Raw genomic sequence first — 22,025 nt, 5'->3', positions numbered from 1 at the left:
CACTGGCTGCGTCACCCACAGAAAGCGATGTAACCTCTCCTTCCTCCGTGTCCTGGTGGCCAGTGATGGGAGGACAGAGGAAACGGGACACCCGCTAAACACCGAGCACCGGCTGCCTGAGAGACTGCGATGCGGACACGGGTCCCTCTGCAGCCACGACACGCCGCGTGCCCGCAAGGAGATACACTCACCGTAGTGTGCTTTCTGAAAGAAGTTAGTGCCACATACTTCCACTTAGGTAAAAATATGTACGCCTGTGTGTTTGTCTAGGACGGAGTCTCGAAAGATGCACACCCACGCGATCTTCATCCCCCGGGGGAGTAAATCTCACCTGTCCTCGTTTTTTTTTCTATTTCATTTTCTGCATTGAGCGTTCCACAGCTGTGCTGTGTATCACGTAAAAACGGGGCACAGGGGGATTAACAAATACCCGGCCGCGCAGCCTCTCCCAGCTCGTGGTCAGGCACCAACCGCCCCTGCCGAGCGACGGGGCACGGGGCAGGCACCGCGCGTCCTGTGAGCTCAGGAGCCACTGCGGCCCTCATGCCCGTGTGTACGCCTCCGGGCGACCGCACGAGCCCCACCACAAGGCCCTCCCCCGTGCAGCCCCAGAGTGGCTCGGCGCCCGCTCGCCCGGCCAGCTCCGCTCTGACCCCCTGCCCCCTGCACACGGGCCACGCCTCCATCTGCCCCCAGAGCGCCTGTCGGAGGGAAGCAGGGGCGCCCCGGGGCTCTCGGCGAGCTCACAGGTCAGGTGGACCGGGCCCAGAGGCCACCCAGAGACAAGAAGGCAGGACCTAGCCCCGCAGGAGAGTCCACTGTGGCTGCAGATTTGCAGCAAGTTTGCGACAGGCCTTTTGATCACCTGAATAAAACACACGCACACGCACGCACGCGCACGTGACCGTAATGCAGACGCTCATGTACAATCTCACCCTGCGTGCCATCGGCACCCACGCCTGGCTGTCCTCCCCGTGCGGTGGGCCTCCAGGCAGGGGTGGTCGCCTCTGTCCCGTCCTGACCTGTCAGTAATTCCACACGCACCCAAGGCTTCCCCCGTCGCCGCCCCTCCCACGGGCAGACAGCACCCCGCGCCCCAACAGGCCTGCTCCTGCTTCCCCACGTCTCTCCAGATGCCCCTGACCCCCCTTCCTGGGCCCCGCCACTCTGGGAGGGCGCAGAGCAGGGTCCAGAGGCCAACCCGGCCACCTCCAGCCAGGCACTCAACTCCAGGAGCAGGTGTCCTGCTCGCAGGTGCAGGTGGGGTTAGACCAGGGGGAGATCACCCGTTCTGCTGGGGAGGGGCCTGCCACACACACTGCTGCTGTGTCACTCAGACATCACGTCCTTTCTCCTAACCCTGACGCCTTGCTTGACCAACCTCCCCTTTCCTCTTTCTAACCTCTGTTGAACGTGCGTATTGTGGAACTTTAGAGAAACTGACCCCACCTAAACCACCAACATCTCCAGCCTGCCTCGCCGTTTTCCAGTCCCTCCCTCGCCCCATCCCTCGGGGGCCCCAGGGCCTCTGTCGTTACAGGCCCCTTTCCTTCACCGCCCCCCGCCTGGTCAGCGCAGCAAGCGTGGGGGAGCGTGGCGGCGGGGGGCGGGGCAGAGGCCGGGAGACCTGGGGACACTTCCACCCACAGGACAGTCACCTCCTTCTCAGGACCTTAGTTCCCACATCTGCAAAACGGGGAGACTGTCTGGAATGACCTTCAAGGCCCTTTGGTGACACCGAGGTCTGTTTCCACGTTACGACCGGAGCTCACTGGTAAGTGACCAGAGGCGTCGGTGTCTCCGGAAACACGTGAGTTACAGCGGGACCAAAGCACCCAGTTTGGCTGCTTCAGCGTCTGTGTATTCCCTGGCAGGGGGCAATGGGGCCGAAGGCGGTGCAGACCCCCTACTCACAGGACGGGGGGAAAGGGCTTCTCATGCTTGGCTGGGGACATAACGGGCAGGCTCTTTGAAGCACAACTTAGAGACATTTCACAAGGGACCAGAGCCTCCTATCGCCAGCCACGGCGTTAACATCTGGCAGAAACGCTCCCACACGCGCTCCGCCGCACGGGGACCAGCAGAGAGTTCATAAATAGCTCATAAATGTTCACAGGCAGGAAGCCGACTAGCCGAAACGGGCCGTCGTCCCATGGGAAACACATGGTGGAGCACGGCATCTCAAGGGGTGAATTCAATCTATGTCAACGCTGACAGACGTAACAAACAACGGTCACTAAAAACAGAATAAATGGGAGAACGTGACACACAGTGCGGTCCCTGATGCAAATTACAATATAAGTGACATGAAAAGCGATAAAAAATGTATATGTTTCCATATTATGGAGAAACATAGCAAACAATAGAAAATACCCAAATCAATCAGTTGTGTCAAAACCCGTCACTTGCTGTATCTGCATCAGGTTGTTTTAGAAAGGAACCCTGAGAGATGAAGACAAGGCCTGTGGCCCCCTCCCCGCCAGGAGCCACATCACACTTCAGCTGCTGGTCTCCATCCCCAGGAAGGGCTTAACGTAACACCTGCACTCCTGTGCTCAGGTACCTCTACGACGACGCACGGTACTGCGCCCGCGCTTTGTGATTTTTCCGTGAATAGCATCACGCTGCACGCCTACTGCAATCTGCTTTTTCTCACACCTACTTTCTCAAGACTCATTTAGATGGATAATATACAGTTCATTCATTTTAACTGAGTCACAGTTAAATGAATACACATACATAATGTATCTATTTCCTAATAACGCACTCTTAGGTTATTTCTCATTTCCTGCTAAACAAATACTGTTGCATGCAAATGTCACTCTCTGTAAGAGTTTCAAACTTTTGAAAAAAATATTTATTGATTTATTTGGCTGCGTCGGGTCTTAGCTGTGACACGCGGGATCTTTCGTAGTGGCGCGCAGGCTTCTCTCTAGTTGTGGCGCGTGTGCTCCAGAGCGCCGTGGGCTCAGTAGTTGCAGCACCCGGGCTTAGCTGCCCCGCGGTATGTGGGATCTTAGTCCCCCGAGTAGGCATCGAACCCACGTCCCCTGCATTGGAAGGTGGATTCTTAACCACTGGACCGCCAGGGAAGTCCCTTCTAACTTTGAAAACTTGACCCTGATCCAGAGATGCATTCTCCTTTGCGGCCTCGTGCACACACCGTCTCTAGTCCTTTCTGTTTAGGCTTCTTTTTCTTCTGGAGAGTTTTATTGTTCTTGGAAATCACACATTTCATCCAAGTTTCCAAATGTAGGAGCATAAAGTTGCCATATTGCTCTCATACTGTTTTCACTCCTTGCTCTTTGGTGGTGTCACCGTTTTTATTTCCATGAATGCTGGCACTCTTTTTATAGTTGGTCAGCCTTGCCCAAGGCTTTCTATTTTATTAATATTTTTAAAGAAAAGCTTTTGGTGCGGTAGATTCACTCCTTTGTAGCTTTGCTTGGTGCTTAAATAATGTATGCTATTTTAATTTTCTTTGTTCTCTCTCTGGGTTTACTCTGTCTTGTGTATGTTTGTATAATATAATATAATATATGTGTGCATATGTGTACACACGTATATGTACATTATATACGTCCTTTTCATCTCTCCTATTCCAGACTTGGGTTTCTTGAAGCTGACGAAACCCACGTTCATCATTTCTAGAAGTTTTACGGTTTCCCTGACAACTGCTCTGCATCATTTTTCCCACCTTCTCCTCTGGACTTTCTAATCGTTACATTCTGAACCTCTGTTTACCCTCTGGATCTTTTAAACTTCCTTTTTACATTTTCACTTCCTCTGTGCTGCATCCTGAGTAACATCCTCAAAACCTGCCAGCTTACTAATTGTCTCTTCAGCCGGATCTGTTAACTAAGAGTTTGCTGTCAGTTAGTCGATTTCTCATGCCTATACATTGTACTTGGTTTTCTCAAATCTGTCCCTCTTTTTGTTTTTTGCGGTACGCGGGCCTCTCACTGTCGTGGCCTCTCCCGTTGCGGAGCACAGGCTCCGGACACGCAGGCTCAGCGGCCACGGCTCACGGGCCCAGCGCTCCGCGGCACGTGGGATCCTCCCGGACCGGGGCTCGAACCCGCGTCCCCTGCGTCGGCAGGCGGACGCTCAACCACTGCGCCACCAGGGAAGGCCCGCAAATCTGTCTCATTTTTTAATAGGTCTTGTTCTTTTGTTTTCAATCCCTTCTTTTTCGCTTAATCATTTCAAACATACTGATTTTTGAGTCTGCCTGGTAGTTCCATGAGCTGAAGTTTCGGGAGGGTTTAACTTTTCTGTATGTCTGTTGCACTTGCCCATCATGGATTTTGGTTATGAGTGCGCACCTCCAGCAGAATTTTTCTGAAGGAATCTCGGGCAGCTTCGGTTTGGAGTCGTGTTCTTCTAGTTTTACATGTGCTTTTCTCAGGGACTCTAGAGAGGTTCACCTAGAACCACTTTTTATGCTGATATTTTGGCGTAGTTCTCCCTGAGCTACGCTGTTAGCATAACTGCAATCCCTGCACCTGTCTGAGGACAGTGTTGTGATTAGGAATTACCAGGGACCAAGGGGGAAAGGCACCTTCACAGTCACTTCCTATGCCGGCAGAGTTACCTTTTCCAGTCTAAAAGTTACCTTTTCCAGGGCAAAACTCCCAGAGGGCCCCAGCCTCGATAGGGTCTTCAGTTCCAACTTCCAGCCCCAAGCGAGGTCAAATCTTTGTTCTCTGCTTCCATGTAGGCATTAAAACTCAAGCCTTCAGGATGGGTGGGCCGGCAAACTCCTCGGGCTTCGGCTCACAGCCTGCCCACCTGGAGTTCAGCCCACCTCCTCTTTTACTCCCTAGCGATTTCCCTTACTTTCTTCAGCACTTGTCAATGCATCTAAAAGGATATGTGTTTTATACTAGAAGGATTTTCTGATTCTCCAAGCCTCCCCTACTGCTGAAGCTGATAACCTAGTGTCCTGTTTGTTTGTGTGTATAAACTTTATACACACAGTGTAAAGGCGGGGGTGAGGCATGTTGGGGGGATGGAGGAGGGACCAGGTGGGGTCATTGTAAGAGGCCTGTCACATCATCTATACTGTGCCTTACCTATTAAATCCGATACACACACACACACACACACACACACACACACATACATAATGCGTGTTATATGTCTGATTTCTTTTACATGGAAAAATGAAACAAATGTGATAAAATGTTATTGCCAGTGGTTATACAAGCATTATGATATATCCATTACACTTTTCTCTAGTCTGTTAGTTCCTCAAAAGTTAGGACAAATGAAAGGCGAGGAAGAGGGTTGGAAAGAGGAATTTGAGAGTGGCATAGCACTCTCGTCTCCAGAGGAAGCCAACGTGCTACCTGCCTGCCCTGTTAGCTGCCCCTTTGAAACCTCTTCGTGAGAGCCCGAGAAGAGGGTGGGTGTGGAGAGAGCTGAGCGCCTTTACCTTCTCCTGGTACAGTTTATGAAGCCACTGAGCCGCTTCCTTTTCATCCAGCGGGATCTCTTCCAGAGGAAATCTCCTGTTTTATTAAGAAGATTGAAAGCAAAGTGAATTACCAGATGACATCAAACTGAGAAGGGGAAAAATAAATCATCACGCATCAGGGTTACCTGTCAGCCCTGCCTTTTCTATTCAAATCTGACTCTCTCAATTTCTAAACACACACACACATCGAAGTAACTTCTCGGGCATCCCCCCATGCCCGGTGGGAGTGCAGGGAACCACGGGGGGGCCGGGAGATGCTTCGTGGGCCCGGGAGCGCCGAAGCCTCGCCCGGGGACCCCCAGGAGCGGTCAGCTGGGAAGACTGCGCCCCCGGCTCCACTGGGAAGACGGACCGTTCGTTAAGCAGTTTTGGTCTTTCTTAATAGTTTGTTCTTTGGGAGTGACCATGGCTGAGAGTGTCTTTTATGAGGCAAAGAAGAGTTTGTGTTTCACAAATGAAATCCATTTGCTTCAAATATGAAAAGCACTAGAGATTTCGAAACTTTAATCTCAATGAACAAACGGCTGGCTTCAATGACGACCCTGACTTCTGTACAAGCCCTATCATCAGCTGAATTACCAGCGCCACGAGGGGAGGTGTCTGCCCGGTAACACCAGCAGAGCAAGGAACGCTTTCTACGGCAACTGTAGTACCTCGGGATCGCCACGAGGGGCCGCTGAGCGCACGTGTGAGCAGCAGTAATTTAACAAGGGTCCGCGGTCATCGCGGGGGCTGGCTGCCCACCTCAGAGGGCCCAGAGTGAGAGCAGAGCCAGGAGAAAAGCCCACGGCCAGAGGCAAATCTCCATGTGTTTAGGGATCTCAACCTTTTGGGGTTTTGGGGGTTTTTTTAAATAGATTTATTTTTATTTATTTATTTTCGGCTGCGTTGGGTCTTCGTTGCTGCGCGTGGGCTTTCTCTAGTTGCGGCGAGCGGGGGCTACTCTTTGGTGTGGTGCTTTTCATTGCGGTGGCTTCTCTTGTTGCGGAGCACGGGCTCTAGGCACGCGGGCTTCAGTAGTTGTGGCACGCGGGCTCTAGAGTGCAGGCTCAGTAGTTGTGGCACGCGGGCTCAGCAGTTGTGGCTCGCGGGCTAGAGCGCAGGCTCAGTAGTTGTGGCGCATGGGCTCAGTAGTTGTGGCACGTGGGCTCTAGAGCGCAGGCTCTGTAGTTGTGGTGCACAGGCTTTTCGTTACGGTGGCTTCTCTTGTTGTGGAGCACGGGCTCTAGTTGTGTGGGCTTCAGTAGTTGCAGCACGCAGGCTCAGTAGTTGTGGCGCAGGGGCTTAGTTGCTCCGTGGTGTATGGGATCTTCCCGGACTAGGGCTCGAACCCAAGTCCCCTGCACTGGCAGGTTGGATTCTTAACCACTGCACCACGAAAAAGCCCAAAGCCCTACCTTCTTGTCTCTAAAAGTTGAGAATTTTGGTTTTTGTGGGTTATACGGATCCATCTTTACCATCCATCTTGTAAAACTTCCCAGTTTCACAAGCACACACACAACCAGACATCTGAGCGATGCTGGGCCACGTGTCACGCAGCCTCTGGGAGACTCCGCTGTACGCTCAGAGGAGAGAAGACCTAGAACCTCCTAGTAAACAAAACGGTTTAACTCTGTGGACCCGAAAGGTGCTGGGGACCTCCAGGAGTACACGGTGAGAAGTAGCGCTCGAGGGATTTGCCGCGGGTGCCGTCTCAGGAAGGAAAGGAAGTTGGAAGGGGTCTGTCCGCAGAGGCATGACGGCCAAAAGTGTCAAAGTCATGTGACTGTCCTCCCCTGATCTCACATTACCACATACAGGTTCTCGTGTACGTGTTACATGCAGGACAAAATATATAAAATAAGAATTTTAAGTGATGAGGTAAAACACATAAATACAACTCTGGAGTTGACTCCACTTTGAGGGCGCTGGCCCCAACTGCCAGCACGGACACAGGAGAGCCTCACGTCACCATCCCCAAGGCCCTGGCCATGCCCAGTCTCAGGCCCCCGGGGAAATGAGGCATATAACTCCACTGGGTCACGGGAACCTTGTCTTCTTTGATTACAGGTATGTTTTGGACTCACTGGGATATTGCTTTTCCTCAAGACACCCGTTTGGTAATAGAAAACAGTAAGTTTGGTAAACTTTTAGAAATTCTAAGAATATATTCATTAAGATATGATTGGGTGAAATACAGCCTCACGTCTTCTGCAACAAAGGGGAAAATAAGCAGATGAAAGCGCCACTCCTCTCCAGCTGGAGCCGAGCGCCCACGTGGAGCGGCGGGTAGAGCCCGGAGGGCGGTGTGGGCGTCGGCCTGCAGCTGGACCAGGCGGGCTCCCCCAGCCCTGCCACCTACCAGCTCTGATCTCGGGCGGCTAAGGCTGCCAGAGCCCTCCTACCCACGGACAAGAGCAGGATCTGCCTCAGGGCTCCCGTGGAGATGACCGGGGCCATCCGGGGCCCCAGAAAAATCGCCCGTTCCCTGTTGGCCGCCAGTGGTCAGCCCCCGGTCAGGGGTTCTAGAGAGCTAAGGGCAAGGGTCCTGGGCTCTCCCTTGATCCCAGGATGGAAGAAGAGACCCTACAGCGACTTTGAGCTAGTCCTCTGTGAACGTCAGAGGCAAAGAGCCACCCAGCTTCCAGTTTATCTTCACAAAATTATTCCTGGAAACTTCCTACACTGGGGCAGGAGAACTGAGTGGTATTTTTTTTAAAAAAAAACTTGTCCTGGCTCAAGCTCTCAAGACTAACACGAAGAGGGCCGGTCAGAGCCTCCTTGGGTCAGGCTGACCAGGACGGGCGCCAAGTCGGTGGTGGCCAATGGCCGGCGTGGAGCTGACACAGAGACGGGGCTGTGTGCGCTTTACACACACAGGAACGCCCTGCCTTTCTGGGCACATGTGCGTGAGACAGGAGACCGGCGAGTTCAAACAGGACGGTCCAGACAACACATGGACCTGGAAGGCCTGCCTGGAATTAGGCCTGGAGCTGGAATCAGGTCAGAACACCGCTTAACGAACAGAGCAGCCCCCAGGCTGTGCTTTAAGGTGAAAAGACTTCGGGGTGGATTATCTTCTCTTCACGAGGCAGAGGAACACGGAGCGTCGGAGCTTGGCGGAGAGACACAGCGACCTCCACGTTTCTGCATCGCGGGCCCCAGGGCGGGGCGTGGGGTGGGCCCTGGGAGCTCCCCCGCCCGCCGAGCGCGTCTCTGCCTCTGCAGCAGTGAACCCTTTCAGAAGCTCCCTTCTCTCTGACCCCTCTACCCCCTTCCTGTGCATACAGCAGACACGCAATACACGCTCACTGCACAGACCAAGGGGAATAGTTTCTGATAACCTGGGGACATTTAAGGGCCATATGGGGCCCCTTCTGGGGCTGAGTTTCGCCTCCGGGGGATCCTCGGGGGGTCCGGCGGCGGCCATCCTGAGCTGCCCTGCGTTAACCAGTTCGGGAGGGGCTGCCTCTGAGCCAGTGGGGTAGAGGCTGGCTGGGTGGAACCTCCCAGGTCAGACCAGGCAGCCACGAGCCCGAAGCCCAGCACGTGGCCCTGACCCCACCTCCTCTCCCAGGTGGTCTGCGTGGCTGTACACCATGAAAAGGGGGACACGTGTGCGTCCCATCCGGACGGGGACAGCGTGTCCTTCTCCCGTCTATGAAAGTCCTACTTGCTGTCCAAGTTTTAGCTCAGAAACCTCCTCCAAAAAGCCTCTGCTCCCTCCAGTGGGAGGGGCCACGCCTCCCTTGGAACTTCTGGAACATTCCTCCTGTAAGTCGCACCCACTCCTTTGCTCTGTACTGTCCCCACCGTGTGCCATGCCCTGGAGGGTGGAATGCCGGCCACCTCCACGGGGGGGGGGGGGGGGGGGGCGGGGGCGCCGCGGGGAGGCGGCCAGGAGGTGGGAGGAGCCGGCCCCAGTCCCACCCACCTGCCGGCCCCGCCCCTGTGGGCACCTGTCTGCTCACCTCACACACATGTCTGCCTCGTACTTCTTCCCATAGAGGATCCCCAGCAAAGACGGGTTCTTGTTTCCTCGGAAGTTCAGTGTGACGTCGTAGACAGCCGTGACTGCGGGGAGGGGGCAGAGGGTGACAGGAGCCAGCTGACGTCCCGCAGCAGGGCCCCCGCGGCTCTTTACCTGGACCGCCCCTTTTGCCAGTTCCCATCTCTTATTGGGGCATTTAGTTGATTCACATCTACTGTACTCACTGACACGTTTGTGTTTAAAGCTACCGTTTCCTATCCATCCTGTCCTTTGTCCCTTTCATCTTGCCTGCCTTTTGGGTTAATTGGATACACATTTTTTCCTGTATAAGGTTTTCAGTTATATACCTTTTTAATTATCATTTTAGTTGTTTTCCATTAACTAGTATTTTATCACCTCAAAAAATGACACGGGAATCTTACAACATGTAAATCCGAGTACTCAGTTCCCCCTTTAACGCCTCAGGCATCCTGTATTTTACACGGAACTCACTGATCTGGTCTTTGGCACATCACTGATTTCACGTCTTGCTTGGCTCGGAGCCCGGGCTGGAGACGGTCCCAGCGGGTGGCTCTTACCTGTCCCACGGAGGCACTGCACCGCGGTGGTGAAGCCCTTGGTCCGAGGCAGCAGGTGGTACTTGAGGGCGGGCAGCCCTTTGGAGGCGGCCACCTCCATGCTGACCCGGTGCTTCTTCTCCGTGAAGCGCGTGCCCTCGCAGTACAGGAGGAACTGAGACACAGACAGGGGACGGAGGTCAGTGCGGTGCTGGCGACCGGGACTGCAGCCGGACAGGCTCCTCATCGCCCGTGCACGCGCCCCCGCCTGGCGGCAAAGCCTTGTGGAAATGACGCCCCCCAGCGACCAGAGCGGGGCATGACCAGAGATGCCGCAATCACACTCCGCACACAACTCCTTCACAGGCAGCGACAGCCCTGCACCTGTTCTCGGGGAATGAAAAGACACTTCCCGGAGACAGTGAGGCGAGCTGTCCCTAGGCAGCAGCCTTCCGGTGGCAAGTGGAAAGCAAGTCTTCTATCCCTTTGCCTTGATGAGTTACAAACGCCAAATAAGTAAGGAGCCAGTTCTCAAGGAACTGCCGTCAGAGACCAGAGCTGGTGTGCAAACCCATCGATGCTGATCCTTTCAGAGGGCTGCCCGTCAAACTCCACCCAGGGGCTCAGAAGGGACCACCAGAGCCCCACCCCAGGGCCCTGGCCTGCCCTCGAAGGGTGGCTGTTTTAAGTGCAGCGCCAACCTTCTAGCAACTGAGGTCCACGTCGACCCACAGAACCAGAGCTCACGAGGGCTGGTCCTGAGCCCTGACTCGGCAGCACAGCCTGGGCGCCGGGCACACGGCCCGCGAACATCTCCAGGGAGCCCCGGCTCAGCCGAGCAGGCTCTCCCCTGAGTGGGGCCGGGTGTGCGGGGCGGCGGTGCCCCCGGCGTGGTGGGTCCCGCCTGGGGCAGGTGGAAGCAGGTGGTCCAAGAGGGGTTCCCAAGCCTGCAGGCTCAGAGGGGCGGGGCCCCGGCCCTCCTCAGGCAGCTTCCCTGGTGCTCGGAGGCTCTTGCCGGCTCACCACTAAGAACTCAGGCTGCGCCCCGGAGACTCAGGACGACGCAGTCCGTGTGGCTTCAGCCCTCACTCACCCACACGTATTCGGGGTAGCCAGCCAGGCGCCTCAGCCCTTTGATGACGGCGTCCCGGTCTTCCTCCCATTTCCGTTTGCAGAACACGATCTCCAGGAAGTACCACGTCCAGCCGATGAGGGGCACGTAAAGCAGCTCCCTTTTGGCCAGGACTTTGGAGCTCTGGGGGGAGGGCAGAGCAGCTGGCACGTCAGGACCACAGGGTCCCCGCGGGCCGCCCCCAGGACTGGCTGTCCTCGGGAGTCCCTGCCTCTGGGTGCGACGCTCTAGATCAGCATATGGACCCAGAGTGCAGGCGCCACCAGATGGGAAACCGCGGGCAGGCGGGCAGGACGGGAGCCAAGGACGTAGAGGTTGCGCCGGCCGCCAGGCCCGGGGCTCCCTGAGGAAGACGCCAGGGCCACCACGCACTGCGCTTCCGCCGCAGGGGACCCCTCATCCCGCCTCGTCGGAGGCAGCTGAGCCAACGGGCGGAGGAAGGATTTGAGAGGAAACGCAGTAGCACCCGGTCTCGTGAGCAAGCCCTGGGGCGGCCGCGCTCAGCCGTGCTTGGACTCCTAGCCCGGGGGGACCAGGGGCTAAACCAGAGGGAAGGCCTGACCCCAGGGAGCCGTGCCAGCACCTCCCCGGGACCTCGCGGCACTCAGCCCGCCCTCCCGCAATCCCGCGAGCCCCGCGTCTCGCAGCCCACGCCCTGCCAGGAGCCCCGCATCGCTCACCCCCAGCACGCCAAAGCGCTCGCACATGGTCCACCCGCAGAGGAAGTCGATCTCGAAGTTGTGGTTGAGGATGATGACCGCGTGCTCCTTCCCCAAGCGGTCCACGGTGGCCCGGTCGGTGAAGAGGGTGCACTCCGTGCGCGACCACCACTCCAGAAGCATGACCAGCTCTGAGGACACACAGGGAGAGGCGTCGGCCAGCTGCAGCCCGCCGCGCTCCGGCCCCGGGCCCTCCCCGCCCGCTCCCTGCTCCGGGCGGGGCTCATACGGTCTCAGCCCGACCGGGATTCTCCGCTAGAAGTGAGTTTCGATGGTTTGTGTGTATGTTTAAAATTAAGTTTTCTAAAATTCTAATCATGCTTCTCTAAGCAAAAGTCAGGGGAGGAGTCAAATGAAAGCAGAAGAGATGGAGGAGAGAACCCGTTTTAGGTGGACGTTTTTCTGACCAGCGTATCTAAAGGACTTCATTTAAAATATTTTTTTCTTGAAAGTCAGATCTTCACTGTTCTCAAAAAGCAAATGTCCCATAGGATGGCATGGTGAGCAAAGCATTCGCTTATTAAGAGAAGAATACACCATCAGCATTACATTACTATTATTATCAACAAGTACAAGTTATTGAATACCGACAGTACACCACGCGCTCTACTATGTAAGCTACGTACGTTACGTCATCTACTTCTCCGGCGGCTTGAGTCAGTGCTATGATTATTCCCAAAGCACAGATAAAAAGTGGTGGAGTTCCAATGTCAGCCCAACACGCTGAGCCCGGGGCTCTGTGGGAAGTCTCAGGGGAAGCTTAAAGGCACAGAAAAAAAAACAAAACCAAAACCCACAGAAACAGACAAATAAACTGGGGTCCTCATCGGGCTGCAGAGGGGTCCTCAGTTTATATACGTTAAGCACTGTTACTCTCACCCACATTACTCGTTACAAGAGTTTAGGTGGATACCTTTATCGTCATGTCCGACTGCAGTTCTCACGGGAGCTGTGGACTGACGGGATAGCACACATCCCACCCCCAGAGGAGCAGGAAGGAGAGGCTGCAGGCCCACAGCCAGCCAGCATCACACCCACCACGGCCAGGCGCCCGAGGACGGTGGCCTCGGACCCGGAAGCATGGCTCCCAGGCTCAGGGCGCCCACCAGACAGCCCGTCCTTCGTCTGCTGGACACCAAGCCATCGGTCTTCCGGAGACCGGCCCTCGGGGAGGGAGGCCAGGGAAGGCTGATGGGGCAGGACAGCCCAGCGCTTAGACAGTGGCTCTGAGCCTGACTGCCTGGGCCTCGGTTTCCCCGTCGACAGGAGACAGTAGTGGCTTCCTCACAGGGCGGTGGGGGACTGGATGGGACTCGGCACGGGGCCTGGTTTCTCCCTCCGCTTAGTGTCCCCACCAGCCCAGGTGGACGTGGGGGGACACACGGCTCCACCCCACGTGCTGGCGTCTCAACTGCCTTTTCTACACAGGACGGGGAGTGGACGGAAGGCCGACTCTCAGGTCATTAATACCTGAACATTCTGGAACCACTAACCGCGGTCCCGCCTACCCTCGGGGCGGTCAGAGGAGGGGCCATAAAGAGGTCAGCTCCAGGACACGCGGCCATAAGCTTCATCACGGGACCAGAGAGGGCCCGGAGGGGACGCAGGCCAGGTCAACAGAGGCAAAGTGCCCCTCTGGGATGAACCTGTCCGCCCGGCGACTTCCAGCCAGCGTTCAAGGCACGAATAAAGACCCGAGGAACGCAAAGACAGGAGGCCCTGAACGGACCTTCTCCAAAGGTGATTTACAGACGGCCGGCAAGCGCACGGGTAGACGCTCGGTGTCACCAGGCATCGGGAAAGTGCAGGCCAGAGCCACGGCGAGGCAGCCAGGCCACACTCACCGGGACGACAGACAACAAATAGCAAGTGCCGGTGAGGACAGGGTGCCTAGGACCCCGACTCTGCTGGTGGGGGTGCAAAAGGCACAGCCGCGCTGGGAAACTATGCTCCAGACAGAGTAACCAGAGGAGCCAGCAATTCCACCTCTAGGCAGATCCCAAGAGAAACGAGGACAGATGTCCGTGCAAAAACCTGAACGCGGATGATCACGGCAGCGTTATTCACAAAGCCACAAAGGGGAAACCACCCAAACGTGCGTCAGCTGACGCAGGAACAGACAGCGCATATCCGTACGGGGTGACGTCTTTCGGTGACGCGGGCACGTGGGCCTCACGCGCGCTGCGGTGTGGACGAGCCTTGGAAACGCTGAGCTCTGAGTGAACGGAGTCAGACACGACCACACGCTGCGCGGTTCCATCTGCGTGAAACGTGCAGGAGAGGCAAAGCCACCGAGACAGGAGGTAGAAGAGCGACGGCACAGATTAGACTGTGCTGACGGGCACGTGACTCCCTGAATACACTAAAACCGCCGGGCTGCAGGCTTTAAGCGGGTGAATTTCACCCCCGGTAGCTGTTTAAGAATTACAGAGCAGAAGGAAACAGGGACTTGCCCGGCGCTCCAGCCGCTAAGGCTCTGCACCCCCAATGCAGGGGGCCCGGCTGCGATCCCTGGTCAGGGAACTAGGTCCCCCGTGCCACTACTAAGACCCGGCACAGCCCAATAAATAAACATTAAAAGAAAAAAGAAATAAAGAGGCCCAAGGTTCGGCTGACCTGTCCATCTGGAAGCACAGGAAGCTGCTGGGGGCCCGCTGAACACCCCACCCGGGCGGTGGGGACCAGGGCTGAGACGGACCCGCGTGCAGCTTGGCGATGGCCTGTTCCTGCTTCTTGCTCGATGATGGAGGCCTGGGCAAACCTCCACGTGTTAGCTGGTCAAGTAAGAGCCTGTGGCTGAGACCGTTGCTTCTGAAGCAATTTCCTTGGGAACAAGGAAGGGTTTATTCATTACTGTAGTGAGGACATTTATTTTATTTATTTATTTCTGGCTGCGTTGGGTCTTCGTTGCTGCGCGCGGGCTTTCTCTAGCTGCGGCGGGCGGGGGCTACTCTTTGTCGCGGTGCGCGGGCTCCTCATCGCGGTGGCTTCTCTTGCTGCGGAGCACGGGCTGTAGGTGCGCGGGCTTCAGTAGCTGTGGTTCACGGGCTCAGCAGTTGCGGCTCGCGGGCTCTAGAGCGCAGGCCCAGGAGCTGTGGCGCACGGGCTCAGTTGCTCCGAGGCACGTGGGATCTTCCCGGACCAGGGCTCGAACCCGTGTCCCCTGAGCTGGCAGGCGGATTCCTAACCGCTGTGCCGCCAGGGAAGCCTGTAGTGAGGACATTTAACTTGGGGCCTACCCTCCTCACAGATTCTAAGTGGACAGTACAGTACTGGTAACTGCGGGGCTCTAGAACTGACTCACCGTGCGTAACTGACGCCGCACACCCATCTGACAGCACTCGCCCCTTCCCCTCCCCCAGCCCCCAGCAGCCCCTGTTCTCTCCTCTGCTTCCTTGAGCTCGATTACATTAGGCCCCTCATATAAGAAGGACAAGTGCAGTTTGTCCTTCTGTGACTGGCTCCTCCACATCTTGTCCTCCGAGTTCACCCATGTTGTCACATACGGCAGGATTTCCTTTCCAAAGGCTGAATAATATTCTCTTGTACGTACAGACCACATTTTGCCCGTCCGTTCGTCTGCTGATGGACACTGACGTTGTTTCCACATCTCGGCTACTGCGAACGATGCTGCAGTGAACGCTGAGGCGCGGCCACCTCTTTGATGGGGAAATCCTGCGATGCTTTCTCACCACAAGTCTGAGAGGAATCAATACAGCCTCAACCCACTGACGTAAAGATCACCCGGCAGGGAGGGTGGCGGCCTGGGTGAGCTGCCCCGACCCGCGGGCCCCTCGTCCAAGGAGCAGGGGCCTCAGCCGCCCTCCGGGGGGGATGCAGAGCCCGCAGGGGGTGCTCAGGACCCCAGTGAGCCCGGCCCTCCCGCGTCCGCATGTGTGATGGAGGAAGCCCTGGACAAAGCGAGTCTAAGACCCCCCCAGACACGGAATTTTCTAAAAAAGCTACCTTTCAAAGTCATTTCTTCACTTAGGCCTGACGACACGTGCCTCACTCACGTGGGCACTGACGCCGCATCTACAGGCCCCCGGTTTCCACGACCGCCTCCCAGGATGAGCGGCAAATCACGCTGCCGGCCACCACAGCGCCGGCTCAGAGCTGCCACCCGCGGGGCACGGACCACGTCCGCTGGCCACTCACAGGCGGAAAGGACGCCGGAGCTGCGGCCCCGCGGCACCGTCCAGGCACACGAGGACCACCGCACGGGACGGTGCGCTCAGCCCTGGGCGGCCGGCACGGGTACGCGGCCTCCTCGCTACCCGGCAGGCTTCTGTGGGCGGGAGCTCCGGCCGGCAGCCCGGCTGCAGGGGAGAAGGCGCGCGTGGGGTGCGGGCGGGGTGCCTCCCCCTGGCCGCACACCCTCCCGTGGCAGCCCTTGGGACCTGGGCATTTCTGGTCCGGCGCGAGAGGCCTGGCCCAGGTGGGGCTGGTGAGCAGGAATGAACTGAAGACAACACAGGCAGCCCCTGCAGGCATTTTGCCCCCCCGCCCGCGGAGTGGGCCCGGCGGAGGGTTGCCTGCAGGAAAGCGGCGCGTCGAGGCAGCTCTGTGCCGCCAGCTGCCAGCACGGCCCGCTGGGCTGCTCGGCCCATTTCCAGACACATCAGTCTCTCGTAGATCACGGATCGCGGATGGCTACGTACGCGGCCAGGGCTGACGCCGTGGATCTGCTCACGGTCAATCTGGAGACTATTTTGAATGAGGACTCTTTTTGTGATTTCCTTCATTCAAACATACGCTTGCCCTTACACACACGAGCAAGCCATGCTCTGCACATTCCAACGAATGATTTTTTGAAAAATTCAAACTTGCCTACTCATAGTAATCGTTTATTGAGCGGCGCTGCACGCACACTCGATGCGTTAATTTAATCTTGATGGTCCGGCTGAGAGGTACCGTCTCTATTTCACAGACGGGAAGGGTTAGAACCTTGGCTGAGGTCAGCAGGGAGCCAGGGCCCCAGCCAGGCTGTCTGGTTCCACATCCGTGCCCTTAATACAGCACGAAGACTCCTCGGGCCTGAGGACGACAGAGTCACCCTGGGCTCGGGGGGACAGCAAAAGACACCTGGCATCACAGGACGAACACAGGGCTGCTCGCAGAGTTGAAAATAAAGCAGTGGTTCAGGGTCGTCTACACCAGGGGTCCCCAACACCCGGGCCGCAAACCGGTACCCGTCCTTGGCCTGTTAGGAACCAGGCCACACAGCAGGAGGTGAGCGGCTGGCCTGCTAGCGAACCCCATCGCTTGCATTACCGCCCTCCGTCCGCGGAAAAACTGTCGTCCACGAAACCGGTCTCTGGTGCCAGAAAGGCTGGGGACCGCTGGTCTACACATTTGTGTGACTCTCGCTCACCCCACATGCCCACGGAATCGGGGAAAGGTTTCACCAGCTCAAATCCGGGAAGGACTCCTGTTCGTGTATTTAAGAAATAAACAAGTGGAGAAGCTCCCCCAAATTCACCGGGTCCTGGGGGAAACTCTCACAGCACGTGGGTTCAGTGGGCACCTGTGTTCCTTCCAAATATTGGGGGATTTTACATAAATCTTAACTTCTACCTCAAGGTTTCTTATTTTTATGCTTTTTTATACTTTCTTGCCTTAAAAGATGAATTTGTCTTTGCTTTTTTAATCCATCTTTTTCAAATAGTTTAGAAGTTATGTTTGATTTCTGTTTTCTACCCTAAACTTAGTTAACAAAGTCTTAAGGAAAGATCTCTGCTGTCTTCCTGACAAATACGAGAATGATGGAGTCCTAACTTTTGTCCCCACTCCTGATTGACAGACTGCCTGCCGCCGGGCCTGTCCGCTCTCAGCCACGCGGGCTGGGCCATCGTTGTTATTTTATATGACTGTTTAGATTTACCTACTTGCCAACTTCTCAGTCCACCAGTCTTTCTGGTAACTCAGACCCTACTTTTTTTGATGGCTTTGGTTCTTACTAAAGAATATTCTTTTAAAAAATTTCAGGTGACGATATGCTCACTTTTTGTTCCCCTCAGGCTGTTTTATCTCATTCTCATTCCTGCAAGGTCACTTTGCTGGATGTAGAGTTCTAGGCTGAAGCTGGAGACAGCCCACTGCCTCTGGCTCTGATTACATATGTTCTGCCGAGTCAGCTGGGAGTCTGTCAATCTTTGTAGGTGTTCTAGCTTTCTGTTCTGAGCGTTTTTAACATCTTCTTTTTGTCTCTGGTGGTTTGTGATTTCTCTGTGATGGGTCTAAGTGTGAATTTCTGTTTATACACCCTGCTTCGTATACATTTGCTTCCTAGAGCTACAGAATCTTGTTTTTCATCCGTTCGGGAAAATTCTCAGCCATCATTTCCTCCAACGGTGCTTCTGCTTATTCTTTCCTCGGGTACAGGAGTCCAAGACCTGTTTCATAGACTTTCACTCTCCCCTTCCAACTTTTAACTCCTATTTTATATTTTTCATCTTCTCTTTCTACTGCAATCAGGATGATTTCTTCATAGTAATGTCCAGTTCACTCACTCTCTCATTAGCTGTATCTAATCTGATGTAACATTCATTCACTAAGCTATTACTTTAAAAAATGTTATAATTACAATTTTTATTCATAGAAGTTCTACTGTTGTTTTGTTTTCTTTTTCCAATCTGGTGACTTCGGGTAGTCTTCTGTCTAACTCTGTTGTTGTACGTTTGTTGTTCCTTGACTCTGAGCTCATATATGATTTGTCTCAATCTGTGTGATTCTTCAGGCCTGAATCAGAGACACTCCCCTGAGAGCACATTTCCATTTGCCTCTGCTGACCCCATGGGCACTGCCAACCTGCTCACTTCAGCGAACCCTCAGGATCCTGGTTTAGATTCAGCCCCTCTCCTGCAGCTCCTGAGGCGAGGGCCCCTGGGAAGCAGTGCTGACGCCCCATCTTAGTGCCCTCTTCTGTGAAGGGGCGGGGGCGGGGCTGAGGGACTCCCTTTACTTACTATGAACACAGCAATGCATTAAAAAGCTGGCTTTATCCAGAGTTTGGCTGTTTTGTAGTGTTTTAACTTCAGAATGCTGCCGGAGGTGGAGTCTATGATTTTCATCTAGTTGGCATTTGCCCTTTAGGTATGGACTCATCTCCCATGGTGATACTCGTAAATAACTCACCTGTATGTCCTATGTGATAGGATTTCTAATTCTGCTTCTCTCACACACACACACACACACACACACACGCAAAGATGGCCTTTTATTTAGGAAAAAACCACCTGGGAACTGAAACTATCGCAGTTTATGCTATTTATTTATTGCAGTTTAAACTGTTTATGGCTGGAAGCACAGGCGGGGGCTGCTGGCCCTTGTGGGGGGCACATACACCTGGGCGTGGACACTCCCACGGCCTGCCTAGCTGCCCTCTTCCTGCTCCTGCACTGGGAGGGGTCACAGAGACAGGCACACAGACTCACTCACCACTTCCCATAGGAAGTAACATGTGTATTATTTTCTCTTCGTTGTCGAAGAAACGTGTTCTTACGCTAAGAAGGGTAAACAGCACGCAGTATGAAATAAACACGAGTCCCCGCCTTCCTTCACTCCCGGGGTAGCTACGTTTTCTGTTCACCCTTCAGCTTTCTCTAAGCAGGGGTGGCCACACCCAAGTGCAGACGCGTCACACGCGTGTCTTTTAAAAGTAAATAAATGCAAAGCACCCTCTGTGCTTTGTTTTATAGCTTCCGCTTTCACTTAAAAACGTATCTTGAACGTGGTTCTCTATCAGGAAAGAGAGACTCTCCCTGTTGTTCTTAGTGGCCGTGTGGGATTCCATCCAGGGGACACACCACAGTTAGCTTCCATCAGTGGGCATTCAGGCTGCTCATTTTTATATTAGTCTTGTGTTAATATAAAAGTGGTGACATGAGAACATCTGCACACATATGTACCGTTGCAGATATCTTTCTAGGTTACTCTTATTTGGTGGAATATTTAGGTCGAAAAATAGAACTGTTTAAGTTGTCCATCGCTACCGGCAAACTGCCGCCCAAAGATGTGTCCCGTGACCCCAACCTGCAGGGCGAGCGGCCCCCCACGCCCCCCCCGTCAGCAGCTTCGAAGTCTCTGTCCGGCGGGTGGGTGGAGACTGATTCTATCCATACAAATGCACACACACATCACAAGGGCGTATCGGTAACAGCTGCACGTGCCTAAACACATACATTTAATTAAGAGACGGGTGAGAGTCCTTGCCTTTCGCAGAGAGATACCGCAACGTTTACACGTGATGACAGGCCCCCCGAGGGTAGCTCCACTGTACTCTGGTGCTAGGGTGACTGGGGGTCTGGTGACCCAAGACTGGCCACGTACCGGCAGCAGCTATCAGGGCTTGGTCACGGTGAACTGACTCTATCATTGCTCGTTTTCAAATATCCAGAGTCCCGAGTGAGACCACGTGGAACTGCCACCCCTGTGGGTCCAGAGGCTCAGGGGTTGGGGCGCCACGTGGTTCAGCCCAGTGAAGAGCTCGGGCCAAACCCCGCCCGCCCTACATCTACTGGCCAGGAGCAGCGCCCCCAGCTCCTGCCGGGGAGCGGGAGCCAGCCCACCGCGTCCTGTCTCACCAGCCCAGGCGTGCACCCCCAGGGGCCCTGCACCGGTTCGCCCGGGATCGTGCAGCTGAAAGGTCGCCGTCCGGACTGTCCGCGGCCCCCCGACCCCCGCCGCGCACACGCGGGTGGTACTCACGGCTCCAGAGCGAGTACGCAAGACGGCAGTTCAGCCGGCGGTACAGCTGCTTGTTCAGGGGCCAGAGGACCAGAGTGCAGAGCTGGACGGCGTTGATGATCAGCCCGCTAACCACGAAGACGAAGCCGATGAGGAGGTGCACGACGAACTGGGTCTTCAGGAGGGCGAGCAGGCCCATGGCCACAGCTCAGTAGCGAGTGCAGGGCCCTTCACTGAGAGCGGCCGTCCTGCAGAGACGGGGCCGGCGGTCAGGGGGGGCGCCAGGGACCCCACGGCGGAGGGGCTGCGGGCGGAGGAGGGGTCCGCGGCGCCCAGGCCAGGGCCCAGGTCTGCAGCTGCTCCCCGCGGCGTCCTCAGGCCCTTCCCTGCCGAGAGCGACGTACGGACGGGGGTGCGGACACATCCTGCACGCAGGCGGCACCCACAACATACACACACGTGCACACACACCGCACACACACACGACACACACACCACACAGCGTATACGCACATGTGTAAGAGGAAGGAAGAAAGAAGAGACTAGAAGAAATGCACACAAATATTAACAGTGAGTATCTCTAGGTAAAGGCATGATGGTTGATTTTTCTTTTCTTTTTTTAGCATCTTACTTAAAAGGTCAAAACTGCACACTCAACCTCTATAAAAACATTTCAACTACTGTCTTTTAACTCCCAAGCTGCTGCACCCTTCTTGAGCTGAGAGGCTTTCGTTTGGGCCTCTGACGCAGAAGCGGTGACCGCCCCCCCCCCACACACACACCCCGGGACTCAGCCAGCTTCTCCCGCTTTCCCTTCACCACTGGCTTCTTGGTTTCAAAGATGAAGCCAGAGGCTCGCATTTCATGGCTGTGCTTGTTCCGCAAGCTGCCCTGGAATCTCGTGCGGACAGAAACGAGCAGAGACGGCTGTGACGGAGCCCTGGCACTTTCAGAGCCGGCCACGTCACAGCCTGGTGGCTGCCTGACTCGACCACGGCTGGGTCCTCCGGAGATGTGCCCCGCGCTCCCTGGGACGCGGGCGGAGCGGGCTCCAGAGGCCTCCGGGGTGGCCGCGCCGGGCACACGGGGGCACAAGGGCCTGGCTGCTGTGCCAGACACGAGGCCACGTGACTCCAGGGGATGCCCTCCGCCTGCCCTTGGCCCCCGAGTGGTTGCGTGAGGGGCGGGGTGAGGGCAGATAAGCCAGCAGCCACGTGGGGAGGATGCCCGGGAGGACAGGGAAGGAGCCGAGGCCTGGCGCCAGGTGTGGGAGTCCCCAGGGGAGCCGGCCCCCCCAGGTCCGGGCAGGCCTTCTGATGCCCGCAGCCCCCGAGAGGCCCCAGCCCCCAGCCTTCGTGTCCAAAGCTCTGGCCCCGAGAGGCCCCGAGAGGACACACGTGCGGCGCTGCACGCACTTCCTGCCACCGCCTCCTCAACTCGCATGAGCCCCGGGGGACGCCGTCACTGCCCCTGTGTGACG

General features: G+C 55.9%; 1 protein-coding gene across 4 annotated transcripts in view; it reads right to left on the bottom strand.

Annotated features, from left to right (window-relative positions):
- AGPAT3 (1-acylglycerol-3-phosphate O-acyltransferase 3) overlaps positions 1–22,025 on the bottom strand; it is a 95,889-nt gene that overhangs the window by 6,600 nt on the left and 67,264 nt on the right. For all 4 annotated transcript variants that reach the window (XR_010840884.1, XM_067035214.1, XM_059064805.2 and 1 more), the window contains 6 exons: positions 20,567–20,793; positions 11,819–11,988; positions 11,100–11,261; positions 10,028–10,181; positions 9,430–9,532; positions 5,438–5,513 (listed from right to left, as the gene is read on the bottom strand). Coding sequence is in view for 3 of the 4 variants with exons in the window: in XM_067035214.1 (XP_066891315.1) it covers positions 5,438–5,513; positions 9,430–9,532; positions 10,028–10,181; positions 11,100–11,261; positions 11,819–11,988; positions 20,567–20,744 (843 nt within the window). In the remaining variant the exon portion in view is untranslated. The remainder of the gene's footprint in view (positions 1–5,437; positions 5,514–9,429; positions 9,533–10,027; positions 10,182–11,099; positions 11,262–11,818; positions 11,989–20,566; positions 20,794–22,025) is intronic.

Source organism: Kogia breviceps, chromosome 5 (assembly GCF_026419965.1).
Source record: "Kogia breviceps isolate mKogBre1 chromosome 5, mKogBre1 haplotype 1, whole genome shotgun sequence".
Classification (NCBI taxonomy): Eukaryota; Metazoa; Chordata; class Mammalia; order Artiodactyla; family Physeteridae; genus Kogia; species Kogia breviceps.
The sequence above is the reverse complement of the archived record's forward strand: the minus strand, read 5'-3'. Positions and strand labels throughout refer to the sequence as shown.